Source organism: Macaca thibetana, chromosome 10, assembly GCF_024542745.1.
Source record: "Macaca thibetana thibetana isolate TM-01 chromosome 10, ASM2454274v1, whole genome shotgun sequence".
Lineage (NCBI taxonomy): Eukaryota > Metazoa > Chordata > Mammalia > Primates > Cercopithecidae > Macaca > Macaca thibetana.
In genome coordinates, this window is record NC_065587.1 from 77,330,148 (window position 1) to 77,345,557 (window position 15,410).

At 36.5% G+C, this 15,410-nt stretch overlaps 1 protein-coding gene across 2 annotated transcripts in view; it reads left to right on the plus strand.

Moving 5' to 3' along the window:
• The window catches only part of PLCB1 (phospholipase C beta 1), a 741,541-nt gene that overhangs the window by 501,692 nt on the left and 224,439 nt on the right, over positions 1–15,410 (plus strand). For both annotated transcript variants that reach the window (XM_050807500.1, XM_050807501.1), the window contains exons 5-9: positions 376–455; positions 2,166–2,219; positions 3,635–3,710; positions 11,474–11,574; positions 12,818–12,984. In XM_050807500.1, coding sequence (XP_050663457.1) covers positions 376–455; positions 2,166–2,219; positions 3,635–3,710; positions 11,474–11,574; positions 12,818–12,984 — 478 coding nt within the window. The remainder of the gene's footprint in view (positions 1–375; positions 456–2,165; positions 2,220–3,634; positions 3,711–11,473; positions 11,575–12,817; positions 12,985–15,410) is intronic.

A 15,410-nucleotide genomic window follows, 5' to 3' on the forward strand; every position in this document is an offset into this window, starting at 1 on the left:
CATGTTCTGTTGGAAACATATTTGGTCATATGTTAAACTTTTTAATGACTCTTTATCTGTTTGTAATTCAAGGAAATAGTAAAAAGTGTTTAGTTATTGAAGGGAAACATAGCAATTTTCTATTTATGCAAATTTTAAAAAGCGGAAAAAATCTTTGTGTACAAAGAACATCTCCTTAGGAAAAGAGTAGTCCCTCAGGGACTTGAATTTACTTATGTCATTTTTACCCAAAAAAGGGATAATAAAACAAAACAAAACAAAAAACCTTTGGCATACACATTGAACTAATGTGTCTTCCTGGAAGCCAAGCTAAAAGCATGTGTCTAATGACTGTGCAGTATTTAAGCTAATGCAAGTGTGATTTACATTTTTCAGGAATGGACAAATGAGGTTTTCAGTTTGGCAACAAACCTGCTGGCCCAAAACATGTCCAGGGATGCATTTCTGGAAAAAGCGTAAGTCACTCTAATTTTATTGCTAAGGGCGTTGCTTCTTCTGAGTCAGTTTCCTTTCTCCTTTGTGAGTCTTCTGTTTATGCCGCACTGACTTCTCACACTGATGAACATAAATTTTCCTTTGGGATTTGTTAGAGAACTGATACCTCCCTGGTTCAGAACTGGAAGACTTCCAAGAAAGATTGCTCTTTCCTCCAAGCTGCACATCCGTGTTACACCTGGGCTGAACTCGCATGAATGTCGGTGCTTTTGACACACAACAAAGAGACACTTCCAAATCCTGGCAGCTGTGCTCAGAACTAAAAATTATTAATATCAGATAATCCTCTGCTTCTACATCTGCGTGTGTCCTCTCAATTATTAATCTGAGTAACAGCAGATGTTCCTCATTTCTCTAGAGTTATAGATCTCTGATAGATGCTACAATACCTTTCCTGACTACTTAAATCAATAGGCTGATGTCCTGATTCCATCCCATGTAGATGATCCCAGCAAGTGTTAGTAAGAAAATAGAAAGGATCTAAAGGAAAGAGAAGAAGGAAAATAAGGAAAGAAAAGCAAAACAAATTGCCAGATCACTCTGGAATTGCCACAGCCTTTCTAAAGCTTCTTTGACCAAGGAAAATAATGACTTAGGCAAGATGAGCAGCAAGGAAAGCTGGTTGTGTTCATTTTGGAAGCTGTGGCTGGTCAGGAGGTTAGGAAGTCTTTAAATCAAAACCACAAGTGGAAACATTAATAGGTGGTCCTCTATTTTGTTTAACAGAGTTGTCTTCCCTCTTCTTATGTAAGACATACCCATCATTCCAGACATAATACCTCAGCCACATTCTTTTTTTTTTACTCTTCTATGAATTCCTTTTGCTTTTAGTCAATATCTCAGGTCTTCATTTAAGGGCTTTTTTATGGGATTGCCTCCTCTCCTGAGTTTGTTACCTTAAGGACTCTTCCTTCATGCCTCCACCTCTTCCCTTCCTTTCTTCCTGTTTCTTTTTACCTTGTCTTTGATTTTATCATCCTTCTTCTAGAATATGTTTTCCAGGCAATGTTTCTAGAACATTTGTTCTTCCATGCAATGTTAGTGAAAGGGGACATAGAGGTACATAACATGTTTTATCTGAAACATAGCACGTTATTGCTAGTTGGCTAATCAATCTCTACTACAAATGTCTATTCCAGAAAGATGTCTCCTTATGAATAGCTACTACACACATGTCTTTTGGTGAACACATTGTGAATATTTTTGTTGCGCACATCTAACTTTGGGATTGCTGGGCCTTAATGTGTACAGCTTCCTGAAGTAGAATTCCTAATGTATGCATCCATCAACAGTGACCTAGAGTTCTCATTCTGAGAATGAATGTATAAGCAAACAATAAGCAAAATATGGTTAGATCTCAGAAACATACTATTGAGTGAAAGAAGCCAAACAAAAGAGTATGATTCCTTTATGTAAGGTGCAAAAACAGGCAAAAGTAATCTATGCTATTTGTAGTCAGGATAACAGTTCCCTTGGGAAGGGCTTCTGGAATGCCACTAAAGTGACAACATTCTGTTTCTTAATCTGGGTGCCAACTGTGGAGACTTGGGCAGTTTGTGGAAATGTCACAAAGTGTACAAAGGCATGGGCTTTTTTGAGTGTATGTTATTCTTCAAGAAAAAAAGCCTTTTAAAAAAAATCAAACCCTTGTTTTTCTGCTTCTCCAACAGCTATACTAAACTTAAGCTGCAAGTCACTCCAGAAGGGCGTATTCCTCTCAAAAAGTAAGCTTTGTGAGCATTTCTCATTATTCATTTTATTTTCCTCAAAGATCTGAATCCGTGCCATGGCTCTGTTTTGTTTCTCCAGCAGCCTAAGTGGGAGTGTGGAAATGCGTGGTAACCCCGTCCTCCCTCACACATGTCTCATGTCAGTGCAGCTGCTTTCCTCATAGACATCTCCCCGGGGCTTCCCTTTCCTCTGGCATTATTTTCAAGAAATACCAAAGCAGGAAGTGGGTGGAGGAAGTGGAGAGACCCTTGCTGCTAAAACCAAAAGGCCATCTGAGATTCAGATCTATTCTGGGAGTGGAAATTGGCTGACCTCAGTGCCTCTTTCTACCAAGATGGCTGTAGCCCTCAAGAAGTGGTTGCAACCTCAGATGCTAACTGGAGCCAGGCAGGGAATATAAATGACGAAACAGGTCAGGAGGAGGAGGAAAAACTAAAGAGCAAACCTTGTCTACAGGAGACAACAGCTCATCTCTACCATATATCCTGTGGGACTGGTGAGCACCTGGTATTAGATTGTCTAATGTATTTATGGAACCCATAAACCTAAATTAGTATATTAAATTGTGCAGTACTTAAGTTTTATTTTTAAATCAAATTAGTAACGAAAACAAGTCCATCTCTAGGTCATATTCAGCCAAAAGTCTTTAACTTTTGACTTACAAGCTACTAGAAAGCTTCTGCGAATACACAAATTAAGCCAAGCACAGTGGCTCATGCCTGTGATCCCAGCACTTTGGAAGGCCAAGGCAGAAGAATTGCTTAAGGCCAGGATTTTGAGAGCAGCCTAGGCAACATAGTGAGACTCCATCTTTGCAAAAATTTAAAAAAATTAGCCAGGTGTGGTGGCACATGCCTTTAGTTCTAACTACTAGGGAGGTTGAGGTGGGAGGATCACTTGAGCATGGGAAGTGAAGACTGCAGTAAGCTGGGATCATGTCACTGCACTCCAGCCTGGGCAACAATGTGAGACCCTGTCTCTTAAAAAAAAAAAAAAAAAAAAAAAAAAAAAAGAAATAAAAGAAAAGAAATTAATTTAAAAATAAACAGAAATTAAAAATTAAATTTATTAATAATGCGAGGTACACCTTGGGGCAGTGGGTAGTAGTAGCAAGGGGACAGAATTAATAAGGATGTTTATTTTAGTGCTTAATATTGGAGATTATTTAATACAATATTTTTTAACTGGGTCAGCACCATAGTCCTAAAATATTTATTTTTTACTGGATACCTTAATTTTAAAAAGCACACAGGTTGATGCAAATGCATGGAGGAATGTATCTTTTCATTCTTTAAATATGAATAACAAATAGAGTTGACTGAATGGAATATTTTGAGTTGGATCATCTATTAGTGCTGTGATCCATGTGCCACTTAAACCTCTCTCCTTTGTTGTGTTCACTTCACAGCATATATCGCTTGTTTTCAGCAGACCGGAAGCGAGTTGAAACTGCTTTAGAGGCTTGTAGTCTTCCATCTTCAAGGGTGAGCATGTTGTGTTATGCTATAGTCTGAATGTTCAGCCCCTCCAAAACTCATGTTGAAACTTAATCTCCAATATGACAGTTTTGAGAAATAGGGCCTTTAAGAGGAAAATAAGAGCCTCCATGATTGATGGGTTAATGAATTAATGGATTATCATGGGCGAGGAACTGGTGGCTTTATAAGAAGAGAAAAACAGACCTGAGCTAGCATGTTCTTCCCTCTCACCATCTGATCCCCTGTGCCACCTCTGCCAAAGTAGAGAGTCCCCACTAGCAAGAAGAATTTTGCCAGATGTGCCCTCTCAACCTTGGACTTCCCAGCCTTTGAAACTGTAGGAAATACATTTTGATTCCTATATATTATACAGTTTCAAGTATTCTGCTATATGCATCAGAAAACAGAGTAAGACTGAAAATTGGTACCAAGAGGTGGGGTTTCTGCTCATAACAAATATCTGAAAATGTAGAAGCAGCTTTGGAACTGGGTAATGAACAAAGGCTGAGAAAAGTTTATAGAGCAGGCTAGGAACAGTCAAGACTCTGACGAGGCCTCTTTTTACTCCTATAACTCCAATCAATATTTCAATCTAGAATGACCATTGCTTTTTGTAGATAAAAAAGTTACCTAATAAGGTAATATTTCTAAAATAGCCAAAAAAAAGGCTAGCATTATCAAGATGACAATTTGAAATGTGGTTTCAAACTTATTCACAATAAACGCTTCTTGATGTTTTTTTTAAGATATTAGCTAATGATAGTGTTGAGTTAAGAGGCGAGACTCAACTCTGGTGGTGGGGTATGGACACCGGACCAAATTAAGGACCAGCTGAAACGGGGGAGCAGAAGCAGCTTTCCATAAAATATGCCCATGTCAGTTTACCATTGCCAGAGCAACACCGAGGAATTACTACCCCTTTCCACGGTAATGACCCCATGACCCAAAAATTACCACCCCATCATAGAAATTTCTGTATTAACCACCCCTTAATCTACATGTGATTAAAAATCAGTACAAATATAACTGCAAAACTGGCTGAGCTGCTACTCTCAGCACACTGCCTATGGAGTAGCCCTGCTCTGCGGGAACAGGCATGGAGCTGTAACACTGCTGCCTCAGTGAGGTTATTTTCTTCTACCCTACCACTCGCTTGTCCTTGAATTATTTCCTGAGTGAAGCCAAGAACCCTTGCAGGCTAAGCCCTACTTTGGGGCTTTCCAGCCCTGGGTCAGTGTGAAGCCATTATGTTTAGGAAGATATCTGAAATATTGATTTCATCTCACCTTAGCATTTTAGAATGTTTAAAGATTTATAAGCTATGTACACAATTAGTATGGTGCTGTGTGCTTATAAATAAATTTATCTACCTACTCTACAGAGTTGTGCTCAGAAAGTTTTTACTGAGAGGGGTGCAGGATCTAACTAGTTTGGATAACACCTACTTTGCTCATATGGTGGTAAAGTAAGTGAGAGGACAAGCATGTAACATGCTTTTTGTTTTTATGCCTGACACATACAAGGTACATCATGTACATTAACCACCTCAAATGAAACAATTTGCTTTCATTTTGATTAATTTCTACGTTACTGGCTCTAAAATGATTTATTACTATTGTTTCTGGAAGTCCATTGCATAAAACTTTTTTCTCATGCGGAGCTCTCTTTTCTATTACAAATTATTTTTATCTTAGTATCTAAGCAACAAGGCAGCATTTACCTAAGGATAACACATAGGAAGAACTTTTGAGCCCCTCAAAATATGCCAGCAATATTCAAGTTGCACTAAATAAGGTTGCAAAGCCATTCTTAGACTTATGATTGAATTATAAAAGTATTGAGTGCTATGGTTAAATTTATCAGCCAATGATTGTTGTGAAGACTTTTCCAAACAGCAAAGTTCATTAACAACTTTGGTACGTCACAAGAACGAAATAAGAGCACCTCTCCACTATCACCTTTCTTCTATAGGTGGAAAAAGCTAATAAGGCTGCAAAAAGTGAGCAGAGCTGTGGAAAGGCTCCCCCAAAACATTTTCACCTTCATTTTATAAAGCAAAATAAAATGTTTGAATCTGCTTGCTATTGCTTTTTTGTTAGATGCTTTGGAGTAGGAACATAGGAACAATATAACAGTTAAGGTCCTGTCCCCGACTTCAACAAATATTTCTTGAGCACTTACTATGTGCCCATAGGCATTGAGAATATGGTGGTGAAGAAAATGAAACTCAAGGTTTCAAGGACAATAGAGTCTTCTGGGGAAACTAGCCAATAAGCATGCCAACAAATGCATTTGTAAACTGGGGGAAGTGCTATAAAAAGAAAGACTGGAGAGCTACTATTGCAAGAAGGGAAGCTCATTCCAGAAAAAGAAAACAATGCATGCAAATCCCTGAGGCTGGAAATAATTGCCCTATTGGGTTTGAGCAACTGAAAAAGACTGCTGCATTCAAGCATAAAGAGAAAACCTGAGAGATGGATTTGCAAAGACATGCAAAGAATTCTTTTTCCTTTGCAATCACTTCTGAGTTTACCTTTTCTGGATAACATCTCGTAAAATATAATAATCAAAATATTTAACTTATGAATCTAGCTAAGGGAAAGAAGGAATAGAAAATTAAATGCATCAACCAATTCCCCATAAATTGTAATTTTCTAAACAACTGGATTTTGACCATTCAGTCAATAAATATACATTGCGTAATCTGCTATGTTTATTATATGTTCAAACTACCAGACCAATGTCAATTGCAGACAAATTTAAAAGGAAAATGAGATTCAAATAACAGCAGTTATGTTTAAATTGGAAAAAATTATCTCTAACAAATTAAATGTAATGACAATTATCTAAAGTTGGAGATAACTTTAAAAAACAACCTCTATGCTAAAACTTTGAAAAATTATAATTCATAGTAAAATATAATTTACTTGGATGACTTATAAAATTAGAATGCTTTTTAAAAATCTAAAAACCAAAGACAGTTTCAGAGCTAGGAAATAAATGTTTCTGTGAACTGACTATGACGAATCAAAACTCCGTTTTAAATCTCTATAAAAATTTCATTTCTACATAACAATGACTCTAGAAAATATCCATTAATTAGCAAAAAATGTTGGTCATATTGACAAGAGGCATTTTAAACAAGCCACGGAAGAAAAGGGTTATATGAATCATAGATGGTTCTGCATAAATGGGAGCGTATTTTGTAGCCAAGTCACTTAAACAAAATTTAATTGTGCTCTGTAAATAGATATATTACCAGAAACACAGTGGATATCCTGTTGAGACTTTTTTTTTTTAAACAGGATCTTTGTGCACATTGTTAGGGATAAATAAGGCACTTGAACTTGTATCCTGGCCGACATGATCCACTAGAATAACACGTTCCTTTAGAAGGTACTACTCTTTCGAAATTACAGTTGCTAGCCTGAAGTTACCCTAATTGTTAAAAGGTAGTACTGAATCCAAAGAGAGAGACAAAGCAATTGCCGTCCTTCTATTAACAACCCAAACATATTTTCCAGTGAGACCCTTGAAAACTGTTCCGTATTCAAAAAATTACCACTTTACCCACAAACTTTCTGAGAACTGAAAATAGTTTATTTGCACCAAATTCCCTTGATTTAAGGCTTATTAACTTGAAAAGAGCTCAGTGACATTTGGAATTGTATAGTAGTCTTGCCATAGCACTGGCATATGGAGTTGCATTTTAACGAAGAAGATCAGGAATAAACCCATGTATTTGTTTCAAATAACAAAGTTTATTGTAGTTGATGGGCACACATGTAATACAAAGATAAATTAATTATTTTAAATTTGAAGAATAGTATAAATTTTACTAAATACTATGAATAAAATGTGTAAAATGACTTCTGTGTGTAACTGTAATATATTGCCTTTCTTCTGTGCCTTACATCCTGAATATAAATCAGAAACAATCATTTTCGTATTTGTGATTCTTAATATCACTAATATCAAAATTCTACTTTAAAACCACATTAAATAATCAGTTCATTATGAGTGATTTACTTGTAATTATTTCGTGTATTCCATGGCTAATTGGCTAATTCAATGGTTTATTTATGGTTTCAGAATAAAAATATTAACAATATGTTGAATTTCTGAATTTACTGGGAAATTGTCCATCAACTTGTCAAGACAAACAAGTCTATATGTGGACTTTATTCATTAGAGTCTGCTTCAATGAATTAATATATTTTAAAATAACATTTTTTCTGAAATTTTTTCCGAAATTTAAGTACTCTTTTCTCATATAATTATTTTTTAAATCTAGAGATGTATAACGAAGAAAATGCAAACCACCATCCCAAAACTAATAGGAATATTTAGTGTACTTGCTTACAGTGTAAAGTATAGAATTAAGCAACTCAGATTCAAAATATAGTCATTGTCACCTCATCACACCCATTTGCTCACCCAGGACCTTAGACAAGTTTTGTAACCTCCTAGCACCTGAGTGTTCCTATCTATAAAAGTAGTACAGTAATAATGCCAACTGCAAAGAGTTGATGGGCTTACATGAAACTATTCAAGTAAAGCTCATAGAACTATGTTTGATATACTGTAAATGCTAATTATTATTCTCATTTTGAGTATTTTTCATATGCATATATTGGGGGGATCTGGTTTTTATTTTTTAATTTGGCGTTTGGATATGACATTACCAGGTCTATGAAATCTAGAAATGCAAATGCCACCAGTGCTACCACCAAGATTGTTAAAATTTTTCCCTTGAGAGGCCTTGTATACAAGCATGGTATTGAAACAATTCAATTTTTTCAAGTTTGCCAATACTTTGCAGTTTCTAAAATAAATGCGCCTGGTTCAGATTACTAATTTAGATTATACTAGCCTTCTTAAGTCATCCTTCAAAAAGGTTAAACAACAAGAAGTAATCACTGACAGTGCATTTTGTATTGGGTGCCTGATGTGATGGACCAAGTCCTGGATTAAAAGGGAAGACCCAAGGTCTGATATCATCTCCTGGGTTCATCCAGCAAACACTGGTTAGGTATCTACTATATGCCGGGCACCATGCTGGGAACACAAAGGAATTAAATAAGAGATTGTCATGTCACTCAAAAGCTCATAGTTCAGTAGAAAATAAGACATATAAAAAATAAAGGAAAAGCTGTGGAAGGATGCAATGACGAAGATAGATAAAGGGAGACTGTGAACACAAAGAAAAAGTAGTGTCATGTCTAGCTGATGTGGTCAGGAAGGGTTCACAGAGGAATATTTCAGCGTTGGGTAGGATCTTTAGAGTATTAGACCTTGGATTTCCTCCTAGACAAACAGGAAAAATGAATCCGTGCCATTCACTTCACCAAGTTGTGAGATCCAGAAAGAGAAAGTATGTGAATTAGCTTTGTGAATTTCAGTCTTGTTTAAACTGCAAGGAATTAGGGATTATCCATAGCTTTTACCTAAACGTCTCCACTATACCCTTTCATTTTAGCTTTCAATGATGCTTACTTATTTTAACTCCTCTTTACCAGACACTTTTTTTTTCCATTTTCACCTACTAACCCCAAAGACTTTGGGGTATCCTCATCAGTCAAGTTGGGCAAAAGAAAAATGAGACAAAGAAAATCAGCTATGTTGAAATGTTTTCTTCTTTCAATATGCTAACATCCAACTCGCAATGAAAATAATGTTGTGTTTATTCAGATTATCTCATTAATTTGACCCCTCCTAATTCACAGCTGGTGCATGAACAATGGTAAGATTTTAGTAAAGCATATTGTTCCATCAAATTCTGTGTCAGGACTCTTATGTAAATGACGTTAGTTAAATCTGATATTTCAAAGGAAATAACAGCACATGAGTGTTCGCTGTCAATTTCTCCACATTTCTCAATAAATTACATCCATTCATTTAGTAAATATTTATTTGTACCTACTCTATGTGGCACACTGGAAATAGAGCCATTAACAGACAAGACACACATCCTAGCTCGTGTGCATCTGCAGATTAGCAAAGAATAGAGAGAACTGTATAGGTGGGAGCACAATACATTGAGTGTTGAAATGTGAGACATGCAAGGTGTGATGTGTGCACAACTGGAAGACAAAACCCAGTACAAGGAGAAGGCAAGGCTTTCCAGAAAAAGAAGTTATAAACTGAGACGGGAAGGAAAAGAGAGGTCAGTAAGTGAAGGATGACAATTATTGCTCTCCTTAGATCAAATTAATTTATGTGTATGTTGGATGAAGTTGGTAGAAGGGGAAGTGAGGTGAACTCTATTTAGTAGGGAAAATAGGAGAACACACTTGGGGTTCATAGAATCCAGTAAAGCTGGAGGCACTTGAGTCGGCCAGCAGTGCCATTGAGCACGTTCTCGCAATTGATTTTAAGTATTTCTCTTCCTTGTGCCTAACAGCCAATAATTAAGGTAGATAGGGTCATTTTCATCTATTAAAACTATTTACAGAGCTCCAGGTGTCCAACTTAGAGAGAGGGTGGAACTGAAAAGTGTGCAGTCTCCAGCTAAAGAGATTTCTCTCTTTCTATAAATCAAGTGGAATTTTGGAAATGTGCTTGCAGGTTATACTTGTTCCCTTTTTATGAATGCCAAAATACTAATAAAACAATTCACGAGAAGTCCCCACTGCTCCTGGATTTGACCACTTGTGTTTATTTCAAAGTTTGTGCTCAAGTAACCTAAGTTATAATGACACAACACATCTATGTCTAATGATTCATGTATTGTTTGGTTGTCTCAAAATTCTGTTTTGCAAAATAGATTTTTTTCTATCTCTATACATGGATTTAGTAAAGGAAATATTACTTCATTCATTCATTCCACAAATATGGGTCTTCTGCTATTGGCCGAGTGATGAGCTAAGTTCTCTTATCTGTTTGCAAGTGGTGAACAACTTCAGACAATAATTTTTAGACATTTGTAAAACCTATGAAAACAGTAAAAGGAAGGGTGTGTTCTTTTGTTTAAGGGTTTGAAAAATAAAAATAATCACATTAACACGTACCTGAAATAGGAAGACTGCATGAAAAATGTCCTTCCTGTTAACAAAGGCTTGAATACATGCTTCCGGTTTCCATGGCAGCCCAACTAAACAGAAAAATAAGTCATAGAAGTGGCCTTTTATATCAATGACTTGCTTCCTAAACAATAGGACCAGGAGCAATCAGTGGAAAAATAATGACTAGTGCTGTCCTACTTACGAAAACTGTTTTACAACTTATCAGATTATTTAAACCAGAGGGAACATTGTTTGAAAAAAAATGACACAAAATTGGAATTTATGTTTTCATTTTGACTCTGTCTGTCTCTACGGTAATTACTTTAAAAAAAAAGATTCAAGTAAAAAAAAAAAAAAAAAAAAAAAAAAAAAAAAAAAAAAAAAAAAAAAAAAAAAAAAAAACCTAAAAATAATTCTGCCAAACAGACTATCTTTCGTAGGTCTAACTTACTTTAGAAAATGTATGTAGGAAATGGCGTTAACATCCCTTTAGCAGGAGAAACTTCTTAAGCTTAAATTAAACTGAAAAAGCCACAGAAAAAAGGGTTTGACACCCTAAAGTCGGTGTCCAAATGAACGCTACGGTTGACCTCATAGGTGTGTTTACCCTGACCTCCTAGAAGAAAAGGAAAAAGAAAGGAAAGAGAGGGGGAGAAGGCGAGGGAGGGGAGGAAGAAGGAAGGGAAGAGACAGAGAAAAAACAGGGAGGGAGGAAGCTGGGGAAAGAAAAAGACCATTTGCTGACTCTGTTGTCTTATTTCCCAGAATGATTCAATACCTCAAGAAGATTTCACTCCAGAAGTGTACAGAGTTTTCCTCAACAACCTTTGCCCTCGACCTGAAATTGATAACATCTTTTCAGAATTGTAAGAGTACACATTTTAACCCACATCTTTTTCAGCTTTCATTGATTCTCAGGTGACTAGAGCAGGACTTTGAGTGGTAATTGGAGATGGAAGAATATCATACACTATGTTTAAAAGCAATATTCCTGTGTGATGTTTTGGATAGGATCATACAATCTTGCCCATGAGGTGCAACCACTGCTTTCAATGAGTACAAGTTTGCTGTGATATATTGTCGGAGGTAGTTGTTTTTGCATGCTCAGATAACTTTGTATGGTTGAAGGATTATGGGTAGAACAGGGAGTCATCTTGGCTTAGTGGAGATAGACTCATGTCGCAGGAAGAACTCTGGATTGGGAACCAGTTATTTTATCTCTCTCGGCCACATTAGCAAAATGAGAAGTTTGGATTACTGAGAACCCCCTTAGCTGAAGAATTATTTGCTTTTATGTTAGAAATTATAAACTTATATTAAGGCGTTACTTTTTTTGAAAGATTAGAAGAACAAAAGGAAAAAAAAAGAAAGAAAGAAACCAAGGCACTAAGGCAAATATGGGGAAAGTAGCAGTTTACCTTTCCTGAAATACTGAAATCTACATGACAGAAAAACAATACAAAATGTGGTAAACAAAATAAGGGTTTCTTCAAATGGAAGACAGGCAAACAGTACTGCTGAAAATGACATTGCATATTCTTGTTTTGTGCTGTTCATTGCCATCATATATTTATTGAACATCTGCAACATTTGTACCACTGAATTTGTCTTTAGATGATCAATACAATTGAAATGGGAAGTTTGAACGATATGTTGAGGAGTTATAGTCTCTTGTTGAAGCCTAACTGTAACTTTTAAAAATGCTCAAACAGGTTGTTTACTTTAAGTAATGATAATAAATACATCTTTAAATGACTAGGGATATGGAGTTGGATGATTAAACCAAAAATGTACTGTCATAATCAAAAAACCTCTGTGTTCTGTTTAGAGTGGTGCACCCTTCTGCACATCGTGCAGTGTTTTTCTACTGTGAGTTTTCTTACCCATTTGGTATTTTTCAAGAGCATTGGGTTTTAGTGGTAGCAATTGCACAAGATATTTGCAGCCCACAGAGGTATAAAAATCATGTTTTTAGGGCAAGTTAAGAGTTTCAAAACAGTATTTTCTTATCAAGCATAGCAGGATTTTATTTCCCTAGAGTTAAATGCAAATATATGAATGAAACTTAGTTTAAAAAATTCTTATTTATTGGTTTTTAACTGTTTTTAGTGGTGCCAAAAGCAAACCATATCTTACCGTTGACCAGATGATGGATTTTATCAACCTTAAGCAGCGAGATCCTCGGCTTAATGAAATACTTTATCCACCTCTAAAACAAGAGCAAGTCCAAGTATTGATTGAGAAGTATGAACCCAACAGCAGCTTCGCCAAAAAAGGTCAGTACTTCCTTTCACACCAAAGGGAAGCTCTTGTTTCTAATTGGGGGTAGTCACACCCTGGGAATTAGGAACACCAGTGATTATTAGATTAGTTTCCTCTGTTTACAAAGGCATCCCTTTCTGTCTGAAATCACTTGGAGGTTCAATGCAGTACGTGTTTCTTTAAACTTCGGTGTGTGATTTTTTTGTCCTTGTTATTATATTTATGAATGCATGTAACATATTTTTTAAATGTCTAATCCTGTTTTGTTTCAAATTCACCCAGTGACTTAATGTGTATTTTTCATACAGGAAATTCACTATCTTTAGGTTACCCTTTTGGATCTTTTTCTAGAAAGTTCTGTGAAGTGGCCCACAGATTTTTCTAAGGTTCTAAAACTGAAGAGAATATTTAGTCTGTGAGACCCTTATCTTTTTCCAGTATACACTATCTGATAAATTTTTCTATCTGGGGAAATAGTCTAAAATTTGGCTCTCTGTGTAGAAATACTTAGTGTTGTAAATACAAAACAATCCAAAAATTGATAACCCAAAGGCAGCTCTAAGTTACCTGGAAGTTTTTTTTTTTTTTTTTTTTTTTTTTTTGAGACGGAGTCTCGCTCTGCCGCCCAGGCTGGAGTGCAGTGGCTGGATCTCAGCTCACTGCAAGCTCTGCCTCACGGGTTTGCGCCATTCTCCTGCCTCAGCCTCCCGAGTAGCTGGGACTACAGGCGCCCACCACGTCGCCTGGCTAGTTTTTTGTATTTTTTAGTAGAGACGGGGTTTCACCGTGTTAGCCAGGATGGTCTTGATCTCCTGACCTCGTGATCCGCCCGTCTCGGCCTCCCAAAGTGCTGGGATTACAGGCTTGAGCCACCGCGCCCGGCCACCTGGAAGTTTTTAAGAAATTTTTATTTTCGATTCTGGGAAAATGAATTGCCAAAATAAGATCATGAAGATGTAATTACTGCAAGTTTTCAACTACATGTGGCAGCACTGTCCCTGAACAAGATCTTCCACTGCGAAGACTAACTCTCATCTGGATTGAAATATCTTCACCAAGAAAATTAGTGTGTTATCACTGATGTTATTGCAGATTGCCTAGATATTCCATAGGGAGGAAAATAAAGTACAATTAACCAATTATTGAAAAGAAATCAATTATATATTAATATGCAGGCATTTTCTAAAGTAACATAAATAGCTCTAGCAAGCTTATAGTCATAAATAAGAATGATTATCATAAAAGTAAATTTAAAAGTCTTTTAACCCATTATATTTAATCTGGAACTGGTCCTCTAAGTGGAAAATGAAAGCATGAAGTATAAATGGGCCCAGGTGCTGTGGCTCACGTCTGTAATCCCAACACTTTGGGAGGCCGAGGCGGGTGGATCTCTTGAGGTCAGGAGTTTGAGATCAGCCTGGCCAACATGGTGAAATCCTGTCTCTACTAAAAATACAAAAATTAGTCGGGCATGATGGCACACTCCTGTAGTCCCAGCTACTCAAAAGAGGCAGGAGAATTGCTTGAACCCAGGAGATGGAGGTTGCAGTGAGCCGAGATTGCACCACTGCCCTCCAACCTCGGTGACAGAGGGAGACTCTGTCTCAAAAAAAAAAAAAAAAAAGAAAAGAAAAGAAAGACAGAAGAAGAAGAAGTATAAATATAAAATCTATTAATTATATCCTACATGCTACTACTTGGAAATTTTTAGATGCAATTTTTTAGTTTTCATTTGTTTTCTTGGTGAAGCACTTTGCCTTAGTTGTTGTCATCATTCTTACTGATGCTGTGAAGGTGAGATTAGTTAAAGGAAACAACTAACCCAACAGTATGTCTTGGCATGGCCAGGCCTGCCCCTCCAAACCTACTTAAATAGGTTACCCTTTCTTCTGTAGTACACAAGAGATGAGATTTCCCCTTATCATGAAGCAGGGCACATCTTGGAGGTTTTGCCCAAGTAGCTTAGCAGTTCTTTTCTAAAATCCAAACTTCTCCAAAAATAACATACACATTGTTACAACAAATCTAACAACACTTCTAAAAACCAGTTAGCCCATGACACTAGGAAAACAAAAAGCTTTTGTGAAACCAGTGAAACACTCCAAAGTGTAAGCCTTTTCCTTTCCTCCTTCCTTCACACCACACTGCTGATGGCCCAGGCTTCAGCTGGTATCTGATGCCTCCGTACATCATCTTCTGATGACTCGCACAATGTAGAGGGTACAAAGAGAAAACATTGTGATAGATTACTATAAAACCCTATAACCCTAGAAAAACCCATTTTGATTCTAATGGAAATTAAGATGATGTCTCCTAGCATTTGCAAAATTATTTAGTGCCATTTTATGAATTTCACATCGAAAGAGGCACACAAAATATTTTAAAATTTAAATGTTTTAAAAGCAACGTTATCTGTTTTTCCATACCTTAATATGACATT